We start from the raw sequence: 22,846 nt of genomic DNA, 5'->3' as shown, positions 1-22,846 counted from the left end.
CGCAGCTATACTGATGTTGGGACGGCATTGCGAAACATCGGATGGAATTCTGAGTTTGACCTGGTTGCACTTCTGAGGCCTTTAGGCCACACCGCTGCACCGAATCGAACGCCGCCCCGCCTTGCCTTTATTTTTTTGTGTATGTGCCCCGCCGTGGTGGCTGAGGGGCTAAGGCGTTGTGCTGCTGAGCACGAGGTCACGGGTTCGATTCCTGGCCGCGGCGGCCGCTTTTCTGATGGAGGTGAAAAGCAAAAACGCCCATTTGTACGAGATTTCGGCGCACTTTAAAGATCCCCAGGTGGTCAAAATTAATCCGGAGCCATCCACTACGGCGCGCCTCATCGCCTCGTTGCGTCGGCGCGTTAAACTCTAAAATCAATGAATCAATGAGTCAATCAATTGATCAATCAATCAATCAATGTTTTGCCTGCTCGTTACGTGTCTCCTGTACTCAGTTAACCATGACTGATACCCATAACGGACACTTTAAAGGAGCCATGAAGACAAAATACCAGTTTGTGTTATTCGAAAGATTTCGTGTTTTGTAGTGCCCCCAGCGCTTGTTCGAATGCAAACGCTGCTTTATTCACTGAGAAATTAATGTTTATGTTAAAATTTTGATTTTCCCGCTAAATCATGTGTTTTCGTATCTGCAATGACATCACACACCGTTCTGCAGCCTAGGATCCCTTGATTCGCGATCCGCCGTACAGGGTAGAGACACATACACGCTGGGGCCGCCATTTTGGATCGCTCGCTCGCCGCCGAAGCAAGTCATTGTATCAAAATCGCGCTAAAAGTATCACCGCAACGCGGTTAATTGGCGAATTTTGAATCAACTGATTTGTTTCGCGTTGCTGGGTCGCGTGGGAAATGAAACGAACAACGCGCTGAGCACGTTGACCCAATCGCAGAGGCACGGGACCGTTCAAAGGGTGTCTCCACCCTGTACGGCAGAGTTGGTATCGAGGTATTCGCGCGTTTGTTTACGCTACTGAACCTAGATGGCGCCACCATACCGCGGCGTGTCGTTTTCTGCCTTTTTTTTTTGTTCTGTGAGAAAATCGTTTCGTGAAACATACTGCTCGCTCGACAAATATGTTCACGTAAGACATCGTCGCGTCAATCAATCGGCCAGTGTCGTCTGAGACAACCCCAAAGCCCCGAAGTCCTGTGCAGCTAAACAATAATAGTGCGCGCAGTAGCAACAACAGCAGTACGCAGCGGCACTTCTATCTCTACATGTGCTTTCGTAACTTACACTTACCACCATTCTTACGGCTTTAAAAAGAATGTGCCCTAAATTTAAGGCAAATAGCTCGTTCGGCAGGCTTATACACTGCCTAATTTTCGTTTGCTTTTGCCGCCCTCCGCCAATCGCAGAGCTGTCTCGTGTGACATCATAGGTTCTGTTGCGGGAAATGAGCTAGTGGGTCGCATGGCCATTCCCTTTTTTCGTAATTATGTGGCTTATTTGAGCGAAGTTTACGTTAAAAGTTGTGTCAGTATGATTCTAACGAGGCAATCTTTTGAATGAACCGAACTTGTGTTTTCTCTTCATGGCTCCTTTAAAACGGACATGACATGTGCAAAACAGTTAATTCCGCACCAGGGCACGGCAGTAATGGTGCAATTATGATGCGATGCTGCACTGCGATCACAGGCGGATCCCAGTTGCGTGCACGACTTCGGGCCACGGAGCAAGAACGTATAATGGAGTGGAAACGGGAAACGGCCTATTGCGGCAAGCGCCGGAGGGCGTCCAGATGATGTCACAATAAAAACCAAGGCGGACTGCAAAGCTTCGTAGCTGCGACGACGAAGGAGGGGTCACCTGATGGAGGAAATGATAGCGGATACAATTCCCTCCGGGGCGGCGGAGTGAGGACAGAATTTATTCCGGGACTACAGCAGGGAAATGCCGATTGCGGCGGCCGCGAAGCTGCTTCCGCGACAGATCATCATCATCAGAATCATCATCGTCATCAACAACAGCCGCGGCAGATGCCGCTAGCCTAACGTAGGCCAAGCGCTTGCGACGTTATCTGGCCGCCCTAGAAAGCGCCGTCTCCCCTCCTGTCTTGCTCTTACTCCGTTCTGCGGGCTCTGCCACGAGCACGGCGTTGCTCTAACTGCTTCTCGTGTTCTAAGTGTTTCCGAGAAGCCGTCGCTACTAATGAATGGCGACCTCTCAGGGCGGTCTTTTAACTTAACGCACATACACTGCCGCTCTCCCGACGTCGCCATCGCGCGAACGGGTGGGGGGGGCGTTTGCTCTCTGAATATGCATGCTCCTGAACACAAACTCTCCGTGTCCGTCCCGTCAGCCGTCAGTGAGCGCGCGTAATACAATAGCAGTTGTACACCGCCATCTCTCTTCACTTCCGCAGAGCAGTCATCAGTCAAACTTGTCGCCAGAGTTGGAAACTAAGCGAGGTCGAGTACAGTGCAAAAAGTGCCGCATGAAACGTTGATTTGCAGTTTTTCCTCGGTTCTGGCCGTGACAAGACAAAAGCGTGCAGTCCACTTGTTTATTGTCATTAGCCTGTTAGAGGACGAGTTGCACTTAGACTTTGCGACCGCGAAACCTAAGCCCTGTCCGCCCGATAGCAGTGGAAAAGGGCGGAGGCAATTGAAATTTGCTCTCGTCTCCAACGCGACGTGCAGCACTCTGCCTTGTCACCTAACAGCGTATAGGGCATCTTTGCGCGGTACGTCAAAGCTTTGGCGGTGTATACCATGCGAGCTACTGCAGTACAAGGCCACATCCAGGCATCATTATAGAAGGCGTTCCAGAAAAGCGCAAGCAAAATACTTTAACGGGACCCTGCAACACTTTCGATTAGCTCTTTCGCTATTTCCTTCGGGTCTGGAAGCACTGCGAAAGCTACAGTTATCGCCAGCACGGAGCGGCATTGCGTGATTTCCTCGTCGCACCAGATACGTCTTCCGTTTCTGCTTTGCTTTGTGGCTTTATTTTTAAAGTTCCTATCGAAAAGCGTTCTTTGCTGCAACTGAAGGAAAACCGGCCAACAGCCGGTTTTACATGGCCTCAGTGATGTAATTCGGGTGGTCGAAGAGCGTCAAGACCAGCATAGATAGAAAAAAATTCCCTCGCACTTCCCCGAGGGGGAGAGTGTGTAAGTGCGAATGCACGGTTGTTGATTGCGCGATTACGGTGGATATCGTGATCTTAATGAGTAGTTGAGAGATTACACACACGCACACAACTACAAAGAAAGATATTTCACTCGTTATTGCTGGTACCGTTGCCCGGTCCGCCATCATCGTTATCGAGATGCAGGACCAGCGACCGCTCTCGACGACGGCGCGCGCTCGACTAATACCCTCCCGCGCCACGCGGCCGCTACACGAGCGCCCTCACGCGTCGGAATGCGGAGCGCCCGCTACGCGAGCGAGAGCTCTCCCGCCCGAAGTGGAGAGGAGGCGCCCAACACCCGCAGTCACTGAGCGGAGAGAGGAGGAGGAGAGTAGCGCCCGCCGTTACGGCGAGGGCTACACGAGCGCCCTCACGCGTCGGTATGCGGAGCGCCCGCTACGCGAGCGAGAGCTCTCCCGCCCGAAGTGGACAGGAGGCGCCCAACACCCGCAGTCACTGAGCGGAGAGAGGAGGAGGAGAGTAGCGCGCGCCCATCTCCCCCCGTTGCTAGGGAAGACGAGGAGCGCGCGCACCCGCAGCTGTTGCTATGCGGACGACGGTGGCGGACGATTCAGGCTCGCTTAAGAAGTGCATTCGCACTTAAAAATCTTTTGATCGAGCTCCCAAGTTATCTGATGGGCATAGAGCAGTAATTTTTGGCTGAGGTACTTTGCGACCCCCTTAATCTAAGCACTGGGTGTGTTGGGTGACTACGTTCTGCAAGCATTTAAGATTTAAAAAGAAGTCGGAAAAGTGTTCCAGGGTCCCTTTAAAGGCTGTGCTTTGAACAAGAAATCTACCGTCCCTTCCTCAAAGAAGTTGAGACCAGTGCGACAGCTTTCTAACGTCAAAACTGCGTCGCAGGTGCGTCAACAATGTTGCTAAAAGTGCGTCCAACCTTCGTGAAAGTGTTTTTAATCGATCGTCAAACCTTCAAAATCAAAAAATCACAAACCGATAACGACCTTATGCGACGATTTTTCGCGATCCAAGTAAACGCATCTCGAACGATCTAAATGTATATCGATATGCGATTTGAAATAAAGGGATACTATTGCACCCCTTCTTTATGATCGATGCGCGTATTGTCTTATCTATAAGCATTCCTTTTTCGCGATCTTCAAGTAACCGCTTTGACTGAATGGAAGCCCGGTTTCACGCACGCACCGTGTTTCCAGAGATCTTTCGGTGTAGGTCTGCGTGTGTTCCATACGCTTCGCTGCATTTGCACCCACGTGACATGTGTGATGTCACTGCGCCCGCTATTCTTTTCAGTGCCCGCTAAAACGAACCCACCGTTCGGGATCTGTGGCCTCGACGCAGAGTACTGAATACTGGCGCTGACTGCTTGGGTTCGAGCCCGGCAAGTCTAGCTCTTATCGTAGTTTATTTTTTGTTGCTTAATTTTTTATGTGCATATAATTTCTTTTTTTTCCTAAACTGTAATCTACGCGTTGTTTTAGTTAATAGTGGTGATTTGGTATGTTTTAGGTCGCTTTAGGTTTGGGGCGCAGCCAATGACCAGGTTGAATTACTGTTCTCCCTCGCGCGAATAGACATGCCACGTGTGTGCTCTGTGAAGCGAAGCGTTTGGAAATACGCAACCGGTCTATGGGCAAATGCATTGTTTTTTTTACAGGGCACCATCGGTCCCATTAAGAAAGCCTAGAGTTCGATATAATTCCGTAGAAAGTTTCACAGGGCGTCACGATTTCAAAATTGTAGCTGGTTATAAGATGGAGGCCGAAATCATAGAAGGGTGTACCGCTCACATATACTGCAGCAATCCATCGACGAATCACCGAGTAATTTAGGCCGCTTTTTTTGCAACAATACGAATAGCTCCTTCAAAAGTATGACATTCATTGTAAAACTGTTTCATGTGCCCACTATTGGAACAGCGGCTGTTTTCACGGAACGAGAGAGAAAAAAATCAATGAGCCGAAGTTAAATTTGTCGGGCTTGGCTGCTTTTTTAACTTAGCACAACATTAACCGGCTACCCCGCATAATAAAGAAGCCACTGGTGCGTTGGTCGCGACAAGCCTTCGAATAAGAGGTAAAGATTGGAACACCCTGGAAACCTGAGTACTGCTTCGCTAAGGGTCCGGTTTGAGGATATATGCCTGCAGTTCATCACTATAGTGTTTGCCATGGTGGAAGACTATTATGGGGCTTTATATGCTAGAATGAGGCGATCACGTTTTAAGGCGAATGCGGCTGAGTTTTGAATGAAAATAAGTTCTTCTTAATTGAAGTTGTGAGGCAGTGTTCTGTCAATGGAAGCCGTGTAAAGCATTGCGTGATAAGAAAATAAGAAAATATCAACACGGGAACTTCACTCAGTTCTTGGATGTAGTTATCTTGGTCGATGTTCTTTTCCCCTGGGCTTCTCCTCCAAGCCGCAGTAGCGCTGAGGATCTGACCCCGGGTATCCTCAACCGACAAACTCAGCTTCCGATACAAAACTGTACATTTATTTACAGCCCGGCGGACGGCTAAGAAACAGGACTCGTGCGGAGCCCGAAGACGACGGGCCGAGCTCTCCTGCGCCCGGACCGCGTCTCTCTTGTCTCATCTTCCCTTCCTCCTGCCGCTGAGGGCCGGGGAAGAAGGAAAAGCGAGTCGTCTTCGTCGGTGGCCATCCTATGTGGTGGCGGTTCGGACATCCGGTGCGAGCAGGCGCGGCCTTTGTCGGTATTCGCGGCGCTCGAAAGCGCCGCGCAACACGTGCTTTCCATTCCAGCATTGCTCGCCCCAGAGCCCGCGCCAGTTCGTGCGTCGAAGCGCCCGACACCTCCACCACCACTGTGAAACATAACTTCAGGAATGTTTCACACACGAAAAACACACCACATATACTTTTGGCACGTGCACCATCGTTCCTTCAGTTGACGACACAACAATAGCACGGCCAGTGCCTCATGACCCTGGCTGCAGATCACCATGACAAAGTATCCACAATCCTCACATAGCTCATTCAGAGCGAGCGGCCTTTAGAAGGTGGTATGCACCGGCCGTCGTCGTCCGAAAACACCCTTGCCATGCGCCGCGCACCCTCACACAACAGTATCAGGGGCCCCTCTCCTCCTCGCTTCCTCGCTCGAGAAGGGACCGCTGCTGGCCCGTCAGCATTCGTTGCAGCCAAGCTGCACTCAGGTGAAGCTGCCCGACGCTTTCGCCTATTTCTGGGCGAACCATCGGGTTCGGCCGCTTCCGCGCTCGGAACGCCGTTCTCCGCTACGAACCGTTGGTCAGAGTAAGCAGCAGAGGGCTGCTTCATGGCCACATTAACGCTGACATTGGTTGCCTCTTCAGCTATGCCTGCAGTCCTACCTGCAACTGCCTGCGGCTGCATTATATAAGCAGCCGTACCTTTATTTACACTTCCCTCTGTAAGTTCGCTCGAATTTCCCATGGCAATCACATTTTCGCGACATGACATCTGGGTATCTCGAGAAACACACGATGCAGTGTGCGTGACACCAACTGCATCCTCGCGCGATTCCCGTGCTGTTGCATCCTGCAAAGCTACTGGCCGCTCGGCCACGCTGAGTCCCGGAATGTTCTGCGCCTCGGCACGATGCGACGACGGGCTCACGCTCAACTGAAGCCAGCCTCAGCCCCTTCAGAACGGCTGATTTAAGAACCTCATAGTTCTTCCGCTCCTTCCTGTGCGAACCCTCGCGTTCGGCCGCTACTGAACCACCGTGCGCGCACAAAGCACCGTTCTCTACCACACACCGTGGTGTGGCGCAAGGAGCAGAGAGGGGCTCATCGGCCACGTGAATGCGAACATGCGACGCAGCTGAGGCTGTTTCTCTTGCTATCAGCTTTTTCACGGGCACGCGCACACTCTCATTCACCTCTGATTGCCTGTCATTTCCAAATGCAGACTCGCGGGTAACACCTTCCTTCACCTCCATCTTCATTTCGGTGAAGCTTTCTACGCGGGATGCTTCACTATCCTGCGCCCCGGTTGCAGGAAATCTGAGCGCCCACGAAGGAACGTGCGCCACTATCCTCTCTTCGCCTTTCCCGCGAGATTCTGATCGTGCCGAATCCCGCGAAACAGGAGGCTTACGCACACCCAGTGAATGGGTTCCACCCAGCACATCTTTCGGCGTACCGGAACACCCCGGTTCACACTCTCCCTCAGTGCCGAGCTTTACTCGTTGAGCAATCGGTGAGGCAGAAACATTGTTAGCTCTCTTAAAGCGTTCACTCATGATGAAACGTTCCGCCGTTAACTCTGCCTCAGCGATTCTCAATTTCGCCTGCAATAGCGCCTTCTGCTCAGCGAACGACATGGCTGACCTAATCCTGACGCTTGCTGCCTCGTCAGCCCTCACAGTCAGCTCCATCTCACCATACCTAGTTAACCGACCCCCATTATCTCAGGGCTACTCATGCAGCACCCCCTACATGTCATGGTGAGCCACGCATCCAGGATCAAGTGAGGCACTGACATGCGTAGTTCGGTGCTTGTGGTGATGGGATGGATCCGTCGAGGTGGCGATCCGTATCCACGCGGCGCCGGCCGCGTTCTCCTTCTCGGGGCTGCAGGGGTGATCCGCTCCTTCCGATGAGGCGTCCGCACACGGCACTAGAAGTCACCGCCTTCTGCCGTGGCCAGCTCGCTCATTGCTCTAGCCGTTCCCGTTCAGCAGGCTGCTGCTCTCCGTTGAGAAGTCCGTTGAGCGCCGGTCGAGCCGCTTCTCCACCAGGCTGGCGAGCTCGCTGCTCCCGCCGATCCCGTTCAGCAGACCGCGATTTCTCCGCCTGCTCCGTCCGTCGAGGGCCCGTCTCGCCCACCAGCTGGCTCAGTCGTCGCTGTTGAAGATCCTGTCGACTGCGCCAGTTATCTTCGTGGGTGTTCTTTTCCCCGGGGCTTCTCCTCCAAGCCGCAGTAGCGCTGAGGATCTGACCCCGGGTATCCTCAACTGACAAACTCAGCTTCCGATACAAAACTGTACATTTATTTACAGCCCGGCGGGCGGCTAAGAAACAGGACTCGTGCGGAGCCCGAAGACGACGGGCCGAGCTCTCCTGCGCCCGGACCGCGTCTCTCTTGTCTCATCTTCCCTTCCTCCTGCCGCTGAGGGCAGGGGAAGAAGGAAAAGCGAGTCGTCTTCGTCGGTGGCCGTCCCATGTGGTGGCGGTTCGGACATCCGGTGCGAGCAGGCGCGGCCTTTGTCGGTATTCGCGGCGCTCGAAAGCGCCGCGCAACACGTGCTTTCCATTTCAGCACTGCTCGCCCCAGGGCCCGCGCCAGTTCGTGCGTCGAAGCGCCCGACAGACTTGCACGATTATTGTGGGTTTACAAGAAATCAGAAACGCAAGACAATATTTTGTGTTTACAAGAAATCAGCGAAGATATATGGAAACATGAATTTTGTAACGGTTCTCATATAGCTCCGGGATAGACGGTATACAGCACCCGCTCTAGTTTCGGAAAAATGAGTAGCTTTAATTGTGAGTCCCATGCGCAAAACAAATTCATGAAATTAAAAAGAAAATGTCTCCTATTCATTTCTCATCAAACTCCACAGCAGCAAAGGGCCACTTCAATGAGAAGTATGGTAATGCATTTCGAATTACTGAGCCGCATTCGGGGATATTCATTCGATACACTGTGAATTATTTTGTGAAGAACAGAACAACTGCGCATTTGTCCTGTTGGGATTTAGAAGTGCACGCATAATATGGCATCCCACCTAAATAGCGCCTTCGTGCGAGATATCTCAGAAGTGCCTCGTCGTCAAGTGGGCTTGGCGATGTAGGTATGCCCACAGAGGAAGATAAATCTTACTCCGTGGGTATGCCCTTGGCGGGATATGATCGACTAAAGCCGGTCTCATGAGACGTGTTTTGCATAAGATAAGCGCAACGCTCTTTCAACGCTGACCCTGGACATCATGTACAGCCGTGAGCTGAAGTAAACGGACCACGGGAGAAGTGACCAAAACTAATCGCTGCGCCGTCTGGTTGCGCGAAGCCTGCTGTCGAGACCGCGCACAGCGCAGGCGCGGCCAACCAGATTTGCATGCATGCCACTATCACTTAATCCATCGCGACTGTTTCTTGCTTCGATAAATTATCGCCAGGGGAATCACGCCGCGCAGTTAGGGGAACACTGCCGGGTACCGCCCTATATTGAAACCGGTGCTACTCACCTGCTATTCGGCATTGGTTCTACGCTGTTACACATAGCCTGCTGTGGCTGCGTATGCGGCTCGTACCCTTTCTTTTCTTCGGTATCACAAGGTCGCAGTGGGAAAGCATTGCGCTAAATACATCCGAAAAAAAGGACCGACCAACGTGGGCCCTTTCTCTTAGCTCAAGATGGTGTGCGGGCTATTTTGCGTGTTTTGATTCTTCGTTTATTTGCTTTTATGTCGGCTGAGCTGATGTGCGTTGGGGGTATGGAGCACACGTGTGGGAACGTTTTTTGCCTTCCGTCACTTTTAGGAAAGTCTGGATGTCGCGTATTATGCCCGAAACGGGCGGAGTTGAGCTGGCAAAGTGTAACACATTTTTATCAGTGCTTTTGTCACCTGAGCGGCACCGTTTTTGTCCCGGGTTAGGGAGGTGACGATTATTGTTTTTGAGGGTGTTATAAGGGTCATGGTAGATAGAAGCTCCCAGTAAAGGCACGAGAACTGTGAGGGCAGTTGAAGGGTCAGGAGGTTTAAAACGCGAAAATGTCTCCACGGGGATTATATTGCTAAAACTACGCAGTCGCGTTTCGATTCCTCGCGGGTCTACGGGTGTAGCCACTAATGCAGAGATACGTTGACGAAGGAGTGAATGATGGCTCTTTTTTAATGCGTGCGCAGCCCGTCTTCTGCGAATACCTGCGCCGGCTGTCAAAGAAGGGATTATTGTAGGCGTGCATTGCATGGCTGGAAATTCATACGGAGCACCTGAGGTTTGAATGTTTAGTTATGCAAGTCCCTCAGTTGAGAAATGTTGTCTTGTTGTTTCTTCGGTAGCGTGTTTTTTAATAAACACCTTGGAGTTTCCGCATGAGAGTGCGAGCTTGAGTGGGGTCATATGGCTATCTCTGTACACAACAATTGACTGTATTTGGGGCCGATCACCGGCCTGAAATACGGGTAATTGATAGGTCCTCCTCACTCTCCATAGTGACGTCTCTTTTGGAGGCGGGACGTTTGTAACTAAACTTAAGTGCATGGCGTTGTGAAGGAAATAGGGCTAGTCGCAGAACTTGGGATTTGCCCGACCTCTGATCTTTTATGTCAGTGGTACTCGGCCGGTAGCGTTCCGAGGACTCCTTCTGGGCTTGCAAAAGTGGTGGGGTACCCCGCGATGAAATATGGTGATACGTTGCGCATTGTCACACAATTAACCCCTGCAGCCAAAGTCGCTCATACACATCTCTGTATGCCCATCTTTTGAGTGTGGCTTTTCTGCATAATTCAAACGTTCTGCAAAAAGCCAGCTTTAAAATTTGTGCTGTGCGAAGAAGTTATTCTAGCATATAATGCGGCAAATGCACGTTTTTGTTTTACTTCGCGGAAGGGTTTGGAAAAAAAAAGAACTTGGGATGATTGCGGAGGAACCTACGGAGTCCGAAGTGTCTTCACAGATCTTTTTTTCTCCGCGGACCCCCCTCTGAGAACGGCGGCCCTGTGCAATGCTTTGTAAAATAATACGTGTAAGTAAACTTTTCTTTGTAATTATACGTCGTTTGTTTGTCGCATTCGTCTACCATAAGCTAGTAATCTTTTTACCCTAAATCATCGAGTGACCAATCCCTCTTCGCATCAAATCCTTCAATTTCAACTCGTATCACAGAAGTGCGCAATAACTGTCAATACTGTTTTCAAGTGCACATAAATCTAATTGAAAACTGTAGTTTGTATGCGTTTCGTAGTCTCTGGGGGTTTAAAGCGGGGTTTAATGGTAGCCCACATCGCAACGGAGATTTCGAACGTTAAATGCATGTGTCGGCGCCTCGAACATGAAAAAATTGCGAACCTGGATTTTCCCGAGCACTTGCGAATTGACACATATGCCGCGTACGGCAAACGAAGGTTCATAAAGCAACGCAGTACATACCTTGAAACACAGACGTATTTGTGAAAGCCTCATGTAAGCTTAGCATCAATAATTTTGCAACTTCGCTGACATTCTCAAGACGCCTATAAGCTAGCATCTGTCCTCAAAACCGACAAAGATAGTGTTTTGTCTTATTTTCTTTGACTGCACAATGATCTTTTCTGCTTCATTATCTGCTTCAATATATGACGAGGTGGGGTAGGGAGTGCAAAAAAAAAAGCTACAAGCACGAGATAATCACCAGCGCGCCAACTCTGGCTGCGGGGCCGCGTTGCCGCCGATTCCGCTAGCGCGCTGTTTCCACAGCAGACAGCAAATGGCCGCTCGCCTCCCCTGGCGTCAATTTATCGGAGCGCGAGGCAATTGCGAAGAAGCGAGCGATAGCGGCATGTGTGCCGCACTGCTAGGCCGCACCTGCGCTGTGCGCGGTCTTGACAGCAGGCGCCGCGCAACCAGACGGCGCAGCGATTAGTTTTGGCCACCACTCCCGTGGTCCGTTTACTTCAGCTCACGGCTGTACGTGAATAAACTCTTTTTCTGGCGTTTTTCATCTCAGGAATACAATTTATTGTAGTTCTTTGAAAGCTGGGGATCCTCGTCGAGCCTTTCGAGCTGCTTGTGCACAGTTTTTTCATCTCAGAAATCAAATACACAAGTGTCACTCGCAATACGGGACTCCTTGTCGAGCGTTTCGAGCAACAGACGTGGTCGAGTGGGCTTTACATGTTTGTCGACTGCCCTCCATCCTCACCTTGCTCCTCCTTGAGGAGTTACTCAAGAGAGTGTTCAGGGGTCCCACCACTGTCCGTGTTTTCCTGGTCGCGTAGCCGAATCAACGTTGCGGTTTTGTTTATGTTCCATCAAAAATGGCTCGTTTTTACGGTTCTTGTTCCAAAGCGTTGCGACAGCTTGCTCATAATTTCTTTTATTCAGGTTCGCACTCTCCTATTGGCGTTTGGTGCGTGGCCGACAGACCCACGAAATGCACAACAAATAAGCTTTCTCCGCAGCAGCTGTATAGCTCAGATGTGAAACTTTTTTTATGGCTTCCGGACACACACAATATAGGTATTACGGACACACGTTACTTTTTTTTTAAACAGTAGACTGTTGTAGTATTTACTTAAAATAGCAATAATGGGCGAAGGTACAGTCGGGATCAATTTGAAGGTTATCGCGAGAGCGCCACCGACCGCGACGACAGCGCCTTTGCGTGACACTTCTTAGCATTAGCCACAACGAGATTATACTAAGTTTGCTTCTCCCGTGGCTGTTCCATGCAGTGCGCGCACTACCGTCAGAAACGATAAATGCCACGTATGCTCAGTTTTAAATGCATAGCATTTTAGTAACTCACAATGTCACGCGGCGTTGGCGTGCCTTGTCGTAGTCCGCATGCGCGTCTTGTCGTAGTCCGCATGCGCGCCTTGTCGTAGTCCGCAGCCAGGAAGAAATAAAATAACAGTTTCCGGCGCCCGGTTTCGAACCCATGACGCCGCGGGCGGAACGCAAGGTGTTTTCCTTTATTCTTTTCTACCGTCACCTATATAACACACACTGATACGGAGCTTTCTCAGGGTAACTATGTCGGCCTTCCGCGGCATTCTAGTATAAAAAAAAAACTTGTAATTTGCTTCCGCAATTCCGCAGTGTCGATGTATCTTCGTAGTTATCAAATTGCAGAGGAACGAAACGCGGATACGTCACCCAAAAAGGAATGAAGAAAAAAAACTGCGGCAGTCGGCCTTTGCAGAAGGGGGTGAGCGAATTCTATGCAATAGCCAAAGGGTGAGAGAGGGTAGCATAATCTCACCTTCACGAATGAAAAAAGTGCCACGCAACGGCACTGTCGTCTTGCTTGGTCGGTGCTCCCGCGATAACCTTCAAATTGATCCTGACTGTACGCGAAATCTTCAAACTGTCGGTAGGCTCCAGGAGGAAAACTTCGTTTAATATTCCCGACCATATTAAGGCTTTAGTTCAACATTTAAGTTATCGTTACCATTTAGCGCTATAAAACTATTTACGTTTTAGTTACATTTTGCTCATAATTTTTAGGCAAACCGAAAAAATCAGCGAGGCACTTAAGACTTCTGCGTGTGTTGCGGGCGATAGCCTTGTACATTTATTTCGCCCTACGAGAATTCATGAGTCCATATATGAACCGGCCGTGAGCTTCTAACGGTAGCTGTCATTGAATTAGCTGGTCCTCTTGAATTGGTAGGTGAGAATTGAGAGCGGGTGTTGACGTCACAGCCATTATGAAAATTGTGGGTGGGTGTATGTTGACGCCTCAGCCAATACATTTTTTCTACCAAAGTTGGCGGATTTAATCTTCAGAAGCTGAAGAGAGCAACGCATTAATTCAAGTCTGTACTCCGTTCAGAGAAAGACGCCTTTTTCAGTACTATTCACAGACGGTTACAAGATAATCCGAAGGAATTCTGGAAACATGTTAAACGAAACGGAAAAGATAACTTGTCTATACCCCCTCTTAAGATTAGCGACGGCTTTGTTTGCGACGACCTTGAAAAAGCTGAATCTTTCAATCAATACTTTTGTTCTGTTTTTTCGACAACGAGTACGACAGATAACAACCAATTTTTACGATGCGGTACAGGTGTTATGGAAGATCTTCTAATCAGCACACGTGGGATTGAATGTTTGCTGCAGAATTTAAATGTTTCCAAAGCCGGCGGACCTGATGGCCTTTCGAACAGCATGTTAAAACTTTGTGCACAGTCGCTTGCGCCTTTCTTAAAAATTATTTATGATAAGTCGTTGCATGATTCTTGTATTCCAGAGGATTGGAAAAACGCAGGGGTTGTTCCAATCCACAAATAGGGCCCTCGTGGCATTGTTTCAAATTATAGAGGAGTATCTCTAACTTGCGTTGTCTGTAAAATTCTGGAACATGTCTTATATACTAGTATTGTTGAATACATGAATGCAAACTCGTTATTCAATGTTAAACAGCATGGTTTTAGAAAAGGTTTGTCATGTGTAACTCAACTGACTGAATTTGTGTACGATCTTGCTGGGGCATTGGATGAAAGATTTTCCGTTGATTGTATATTCTTGGACTTCAGAAAAGCTTTTGATACTGTTCCTCATTCCCTCTTAATTAAAAAATTAATAAGCTACAACATTAACCCACAGGTAATCTCTTGGATTCAGGAATATTTAAGGCTGCGAAGACAGTTCGTAATAGTTAATGGGATGAAGTCTTCTCCGGCGGAAGTTACATCCGGTGTACCTCAAGGGTCCGTATTAGGTCCTCTGCTATTCTTGATTTTTATTAATGATATTACTGATGGAGTTTTTTCAAATATGAGACTGTTTGCGGACGACTGTGTCTTGTACAGGACTATTTACCGCACGGAGGATTCTGGTGTCTTGCAGCAAGATCTAGAACGAATTAACTTGTGGTGTGAAAAATGGAGAATGCAGTTAAACTTGGCAAAATGTGCTCATATGACATTTACCAGAAAAAAAAAACACACAGATTACTTCATATAGCGTAAACAATACTGTATTGACACAGGTTTTGGAATATAAATACTTAGGGGTTTTCTTTACGCCTGACCTCACTTGGAATCGTCATGTGGATCACGTTGCAGCTCAAGCCTGCAGAGCTTTGGGATTTCTTCGCCTGAATGCTCTAAAAATTTTCCTCAAGTTTCAAAGGAACTTTTGTATAAATCAATCGTCAGATCTGTTATGGAGTATGCCTGCATGGTTTGGGACCCATGGACCGTTAAAAACATGTCTAAACTAGAGCGAGTTCAAAACCAAGCAGCTCGTTTTGTTTCCGGAAATTACACGATGGATTTCAGTGCAACACAAACGAAGGATGCATTGGGATGGGAACTTCTAGAATGCCGCCGTAGAAGACTTCGCTTAAAATTTTTTCATTCAATCTACCATTCCAGCACCGGACTACGACGTGACCTGTACATGCTGGAACCGCATTACAAATCTAAGCGCGTAGATCATGAGTTTAAGGTCCGTGAATTCTCTTGTAAAACTGATGTGTTTAAGATATCTTTCTTTCCTCAGACCGTTAGTGATTGGAACCGCCTACCTCGCCATGTTATCAGTGTACGTAACAATGATGCCGTCTTTACTATGTTGTAGTAGCGTTGTAAAATTACTGCCTAGCTTGCCATCTTGTCAGTGTATATAACAATGATGCCTTCTTTATATATGTGGTAGTAGCGTTGTACAATTGCATGTGCATGCACGTGAGCGCGATTTGCGTGGTCTTCTCCTTGACTTTGATGTTGCCAAGTTGTACTACCCCCCCCCCCCGCTGTAATGCCTCAGGCGCTGTGGGTACTGTGTAAAAAAAAAGAAAAAGAACGTAAGCCTATTGCCTTAAAGGAGCCATGAAGAGAAAACAAAAGTTTGTTTTATTCGAAATATTAGGTGTTTCATAGTACCCCAAGCGCTTTCCCGGAAGCAAATAATGCTTTATTCACTGAGAAATAGAGCAATTTAAGCCAAAATTTTAAATCTCCCGCTAAAATTGCACGTTTTGTGACGTGAACAATAGCGTCAGAGCCGGTCCATGAAACAGATACTTAGTATGTCGACTCCATATAGCACCTACACGCGGGAGTCGACCGAGACGGCGGCCATTTTAAAAATACTAGTAACACCTAGTGCACCCGCAGCCTTAGTCATGGAATCGCCTGACCCGGAGAACAAAACTCTCGCCGAGGAGCTCGGGCTTGCATTTAACAACCTCACACCACTTGAACGCTCAATGCTTCTAAGTGCACGAGCGGCAGGAGTTGTGGGATACGCGGTGGACGGGAAAGCGACCATTCCGCGATAGCCACAACAGACGAACGCCCTGCTACAGTGAACTAGAATATTCTAGTTCACTCTAGCCCTGCCGTCGGCACCGCTGCCTCGTCAGCCCCGTCGCGACGGACGAATACAGACTGGTACGTATGTGCCGTATTTTTATTACGGTTAATAATAGTTCAATTTCAGTAGCAGTATCGCTTATGCCAGTTGGCCGGTGTCGTGTATGGAAAGCCGTTCGCGCGAGCTTGCTGCTTCGACCAGAAAGATACGAGCGTCAATGCACGGTGTGTACGGCATTTTTCCCCCCAAGGTCAGAGCGCTTTGACTGCGATATGACGAAGTCGGCGACGAGCGCCAGCATGTCCCAGGAGTGAGCTAACGTAAGGGTCCCTGCCGTAATCACTTCCTCAGAAATGAAGCGAGCACACTAGTACTTCCTTCAGCTCTCTTTCTCCTCCGTTTGCAAAGTTCACAAAACGTAGCCACTTGCTTCGCCGCGGTTCGTCGTTTGGCAGCACATGAAAGGAGATCTCTTCACCGGCGGGGATGTCGCACTCCCTCGACGATTTGCCCGTACTACATGGTGTTAGGATCGGCCAACACAGGAATTCCTCGCAAGCCCTAGAGCAAAGTGTGTGTGGATGAATCACCCAGAGGCACGAGGAGGCAAGAAACCCTGGCGCCAGCGGCGGCGGCGGTTTCAAGTGGCGGCTTCTATATCTTCGGTTCACCGGACTCTGCGGGCCACTTCTTTTCTTCATACACGTATGAAAGAAGGGTCCACCGAAAGGAAGCTGCAGTTTCAAGTGCCCAAGCTCTTCGGTTTCCAACCATCGGCGAGAGCAGGAAGTCGCTTGTCTTCACGTGCTGGGAGCCGTGTTGAAATTCCGTTCTCACGGGGCCTCCAAAATGAAGACTTGCGCAAAGTGGTGCAACTCCGGCACAAGACACGATCCATGACGTGGATATTCACCCTTTCCATCGAACGAGTGGTCCGTGTGCATCAGCCACGCCTCATGTCGTGGGCGGTACATCAAGTGTCGTCCACTGCCCGCCTGATTGGACAACCTGGGTGAAGTTAAATTCCCTAGCCAGGGATCTGGGGAATACGAACTCTATTTAAACGGCTGTATTCGTGTTATTCTTGTTCTCCTGTCTCGACTGTCATCATGTAGAATAAACGTCCTGTACAGTTTCCTCCTAAGCAGTCATCTCGAGTCTTTAGTCCGACACCATGGCGAGCCGGGACCTGCGGGCCTGAACGAGTCAGACAACCCAAGGGCCCCTCATCTCTAACACTGGTGGCAGCGGTGGGATGGACCGTGCCTCATCGTGCTGTCTCTGCGGGTGAGCGTTTGGCTTTTGCTATGGGATTCGCCAGGCTTCAGATTTTGAGAGAATAATCTTGCACTGGGAATCAAGCGCTTGTCAATTGAGAAGGGTTAATCTCAAGACATTGCTTGGAAGCAGAGCCAAAGCAAAGCAGAGAAAGCGGGGTCATGGACCTAATGAAATTGCCAAAGTCGGACTTGCTCTTGTTATGCGAGGAACTGTCAGTAGAAGTGCCAAGCAAAATAACGAAAAAAGAGCTGTGCAAGATCATTCCTAAAAGCGTCGAGAATAACGACGAGCTTGTACATGCATGGAACTTGGTTCGAGAAGCTAAAGAGAAAGCGGAACAGGAACAGAAACGACTTCAGGAGGAATCTGAACGAGAGTGGGAGAAAGAGAAGGAACGGCAAAAGTGGGAAGCTGAAAAAGCGGAAAGAGAGCTAAAGCGACTGGAGCTTGAAAAGGAAAGACGAAAAGATGGCGGTAGCGCGAGAGCCGAGACTCCTGAAAGAACATGCGAGGCAGTATCGTATCGGATGGATAAGTACATGCATCCATATGAAACTGGACGGGACATAGGATTGTACCTAGGAAATTTTGAGAGAACTTGTGAACGGGAGAACTTTGCTCGCGGTACTTGGACACAACGGCTTCTGACACTCTTGCCATGTGAAGTAGCTGAAGTGATAGCGAGACTTAGTACGGAGGATGCGGCGGATTACGAGAAAGTGGAAGCTAGCCTGCTGAAGAGATACAGGCTTTCAGCTGAAGCTTTCCGCCAACGTTTTAGAAGCTCAAGCAAAGGCGACAGCGAGGGCTATCCGGATTTCGCGTATGGCCTTAAGACTAACCTTTTGGAGTGGCTTAAGGGAGCAGGGGCCTATGAAAGCCGCGATGGAGTTGTCGAATGCATTTGCCTTGAGCAATTTTATCGAAGCATCCCCCAAGCGGTGAAGCTGTGGGTTCAAGACAGGGAAAATGTCGGCACAGTTGAAAGAGCCGCAGAGCTAGCGGAAGAGTACGCTACTCGCAGAAGGTTGAGCACAGATGAGAGTGCATCACACGCTAGAAACGTGACGCGGAGTCATGTTCCCAGCAAAAAGAACCTTTCTTCGAAAAGTTCCGTGCAGGCGGAGGCGCCAAAAAGAGTGCCGGAAAAGCGGGAAGATCAGTCGAAGAGAGAGGGTGCAGACAAAGCAGGAAAAAAAGAGTTTGAGGCTAGTAGGCCACTTCGCTGCTACAACTGCAATGGTGTCGGTCACTTTGCAGCCAAATGCACCAAACCTAGGGTAGTGTTCAAGTGCGTCGATGAAAGCGACGAAAATCTAGAGCTCCTTAGGCCATATTTGCACAAACTGCAAGTCAATGGAAAACCTTGCAACGTGCTTCGGGATAGCGCCGCAACGATGGACGTTGTCCATCCGTCCTACGTTGCAGCAGACGATTTCACGGGGGAAGTCGCATGGATAAAACAGGCGGTGGAGGAACACAGTGTATGCCTGCCAATGGCTCGGGTGAGGATTTGCGGGCCGTTTGGGGAGCTGATCACTGAAGCCGCAGTCTCGAAGGCCCTGCCACTTCAATACCCTTACCTCTTCTCAAATCGATCGGATCGATTGCTTAACGAGGGAGGCCAGAAACTCGGAGAGGGAGTGGTGCAAGCTTTGACAAGGTCTAAGACTCGCCAGCTCGCCTCTCAGTTAAGTAAGATTCCCGAACCTAAGGTAGCCAGAGAGGCACACGCCAACCTACCATTGGAAATACTTGAGGAGGAAGAAGTGACGGGTTGTCAAAGGCAGACAGATGCACAAGGCTATGACCGAACAGGGACGATCACTGAGCCAGCAAATGAAGCAGAGAGCTCTGAAGGGGCAGTGTTATCTCCAGCTTCACGCAACTTTGATCGCCTTCTTAAGGTTAACCGGGAGTCACTAATAAAAGAACAGAGAGAGGACCCCACTTTGGAGAGATTGCACGTTACGGCCAAAGAAGGCATTGCTCGACGCAATATAACTGTGCATGAGAAAGGAGGCTTACTGTATCGCCACTACCAGGATAAAAAAGGCAAAACACTCGATCAGTTAGTCGTGCCTGAAAGGTACAGAGCGGACATTTTGAGTCTGTGCCACGGGAATGGCTGGTCAGGGCATCTCGGGATCAATAAAACAAAAGAGCGGCTGCTAATGGAATATTATTGGCCAGGATGTTTCAAAGACGCGGAGCGCTATGTAAAATCATGCGATGCGTGCCAGCGTGTGGGCAAATCGGGGGAGACATGGAAGGCTCCACTGAAAATTGTGCCACTGATCTCGGAACCTTTCCGTCGGCTTGTAATAGACACAGTAGGCCCTTTGCCCAGGACTAAGTCAGGCTACAAGTACCTGCTTACCATGCTGTGTCCAGCCACAAAATTTCCCGAAGCCATTCCGTTGAAAGAACTGAGCTCCTCAGAGATAGTTGACGCTCTTCTATCGGTGTTCGCGCGTATAGGATTTCCGGCCGAAATCCAGACGGATCAGGCAACTGTTTTTACGAGCGCTTTGACTACCACGTTCCTAGAGAGGTGCGGAGTTAAGCTGTTACACAGCTCAGTGTATCATCCGCAGTCTAACAGTGTGGAAAAATGGCATTCGGTTCTAAAGCGGGTGCTACGTGCTCTGTGCTATGAGCACAAAGAGGACTGGGAGGACTGTCTGCCGGCCACCTTATTCGCTTTGCGTACGGTTCCCCACGAAGCTACGGGTTTCACCCCAGCGGAACTTGTGTACGGAAGAGCCCTGCGCTCCCCCCTCCGAATGCTGAGAGAAATGTGGGAGGGCACAGGAGAGAACCAGACAGTGGTAGAGTACGTGCTTCAACTACTGGACCGCCTTAACAGTACGAGGGAGATAGTAAACCGCAATATGAAAGCTTCCCAGGAGGCTTCCAAAGTCTACTATGACAAAAACGCCCGCCTTCGAACTTTCCGCGTGGGCGATCGCGTCATGATTCTTCGGCCATCGAGGAAAAATAAGCTGGAAGTTCACTGGGACGGTCCTGTAGAAGTTATGCAGAAACTTTCTGAGACGAATTACGCGCTAAAGATTCCAGGAAGAGGGAAGCAGGTGAGAATTTATCACTGCAATCTCATGAAGCCGTACATGGAACGCAGCGGGATCGTAAATCTAATGCTAAACGAACCCGAGGAGCTCGATAGCGAGATTTTGGATTGGAAGGAGAACGCAGGAGATAGCGTCAGCGTGGAGAAAATCGTGGCTCTTTCTGTAAATACAGAATCTCTGAGTTCGGGCCAGATTAACGCTCTAAAGCGGCTGTTAAGCGAATTCGCTGACCGATTCAGCAGCCGTCCAGGAAAGACACACCTCCTGACGCACGAAATAGAGCTCACGTCTGACGAGCCGATACGGTCAAAACCATACAGGGTATCACCTCGGCAGAAGGAGATAATGGAAGCTGAAATACAGCGCATGCTTAACTTGGGGGTAATAGAGCCAGCTGAGAGTGACTACACCTCACCGCTGATTTTAGTTGAGGCACCAGGCAAAGAGCCTCGTCCCTGTGTAGACTACCGAAAGCTGAATGCTATTACCAGGGACCAACTATACCCGATTCCGAACATAGAAGAAAGACTAGAAAGAGTGAGCGGCGCAAAATTCATTTCCACCCTCGATCTCGTGCGCGGATATTGGCAAGTACCGCTCTCAGAAAGTGCGAGCAGGTATGCCGCTTTTATCTCGCCGGTTGGCACCTTTCGACCCTTAATGCTTAGTTTTGGGCTGAAGAATGCCCCCTTCAGTTTCTCGAAACTTATGGACATCGTACTCAGGGATACACTCTTAATCTGGTTCCACGTAAGATCCACTTAGTAACTGGAACTTTTTTGCAAAAAAGTTCCAGTTATATATTTGGAACCGTGTTCCACATATTCTGAAAATTAAGTGTAACAATGCACCACATATTTTTGCGACTAAATTATGTGGATCGGTGTTCCAAATAAAAGTATGCGGATCACTGTTCCAAATAAAAGGGTAGTTTAGTTACGGGAACATTGATCCATGTAAAATGATTATGGAATTTATCCGGTGCGCCGTTCCAGGTACCTTCAGACCAGCTGTTTATATAAAACGGTGTTCCTATAGACATTGGGAAGCTGTCTATGGGACTCCACTTTTACAATATTTCTGCTTTCCTGTCGGTATACACCGAGGTCATATGCAGGCTGGCGGATGCATTGGTATCACCAGGAAACCGCAAGCACCATTTTAACGCAGCCTTTATATATGACCCGCAGTGATACCAACAATTGGAAAGCAGAAACCACCGCAGCAGTGTGGTCCCTGAGAGTTCCCAACAGTTGCCTATCGGAGCACAGTTCTATATAAATATTGGTCTGAGGCACCTAGAGCGGCACGCAGTCTTTGGCTTCACCCGCAGAATCCTGTTCTGGGTTTTAGCTGCATGTAAAAGAAAAATATACTTGCATTAAAATACACATGAAACCAACTATCATGACTCATACACTGCTTTTAAATATACTATACAACTTTATTGGGTGGAAATATGCATACATTCCAGATATGGATAACTGTCTATTTTAAATTGCACAGAAAATGACCAACGTACAAGGAATAAATACCATAACGATAACACCAGCCTCAAAGTTGCATTTTCACATATTCACCTTTTCTCAAAAACATGGGTAATAAAGACGGTTTTAGGGGCAACTGCGTCACAAATAAATAGACTTGTGCGTCTACCGCGGCACTGAGACAGACATTATACAACAGTGAGCATCAAATATGCTGCCTTATCAGATAAAACAAGGTAACTCAATGACGGAAGTACCCATTGCGCTTGCCATACCATGTTTACGCATAACTGTTTGGGAAAATGCAGTTTGCTATTAAATTGTAAGGAAAAGCCTCAAAACAAGCCATACACGGTTGTATTATCACAAGCCTACAACAGTGCAGTGAAAGAGCTTAGGAAAAGAACGCTCGAGCCAACATCAACGATAAAACATTTCGACACGAGGTCACATGTGGCAGTATGCCACAAATTAAAACATGAATATTAAAGATAGTACAGTTTCCTGACACCAGACGTAAGTGTAACATCAAGTTATTTGTAGCCAAAACAGACTTTATGAGCGTCCTGAAAAGGCCTTTGACTTAAGGCACGTTACTTGCCCAAACAATTTGTAGTTGTTTAAAGTAATTCATCCAAAGAAATCTCATAAAAGCCAGCGTGAATCTTATATAATTTGCAAACCAGCAGCTGGGAGCATTTTACACATATTGAAATTTAACAAGTAGTCTAATTTTATACACGTAATCAATTCAAGCGGGAACAAGTCAGACATCCTTAAGAACCAAACAAGCCAGCGTTGAAAAATACAGGTGACCAGTTTTACAAAGCAGACCTGGAAGTATTTTTTCCAGCTTCAACATTTTAC

General features: G+C 48.8%; 2 protein-coding genes across 6 annotated transcripts in view; both read left to right on the top strand.

Moving 5' to 3' along the window:
• LOC144142586 (mitochondrial amidoxime-reducing component 1-like) overlaps positions 1–22,846 on the top strand; it is a 140,705-nt gene that overhangs the window by 17,337 nt on the left and 100,522 nt on the right. The gene's annotated exons all lie outside the window — the stretch shown is intronic.
• LOC144158102 (uncharacterized) lies at positions 16,794–20,955 on the top strand. Its single transcript, XM_077688758.1, has 2 exons — positions 16,794–19,910; positions 20,920–20,955. Exons 1-2 carry the CDS (start codon positions 17,559–17,561, stop codon positions 20,953–20,955), a joined length of 2,388 nt encoding a protein of 795 aa, XP_077544884.1. The 5' UTR covers positions 16,794–17,558.

This window comes from Haemaphysalis longicornis, unplaced genomic scaffold (assembly GCF_048455015.1).
Source record: "Haemaphysalis longicornis isolate Haplotype H1 unplaced genomic scaffold, Haemaphysalis longicornis Haplotype H1 scaffold_1, whole genome shotgun sequence".
NCBI classification, from domain to species: Eukaryota; Metazoa; Arthropoda; class Arachnida; order Ixodida; family Ixodidae; genus Haemaphysalis; species Haemaphysalis longicornis.
The sequence above is the reverse complement of the archived record's forward strand: the minus strand, read 5'-3'. Positions and strand labels throughout refer to the sequence as shown.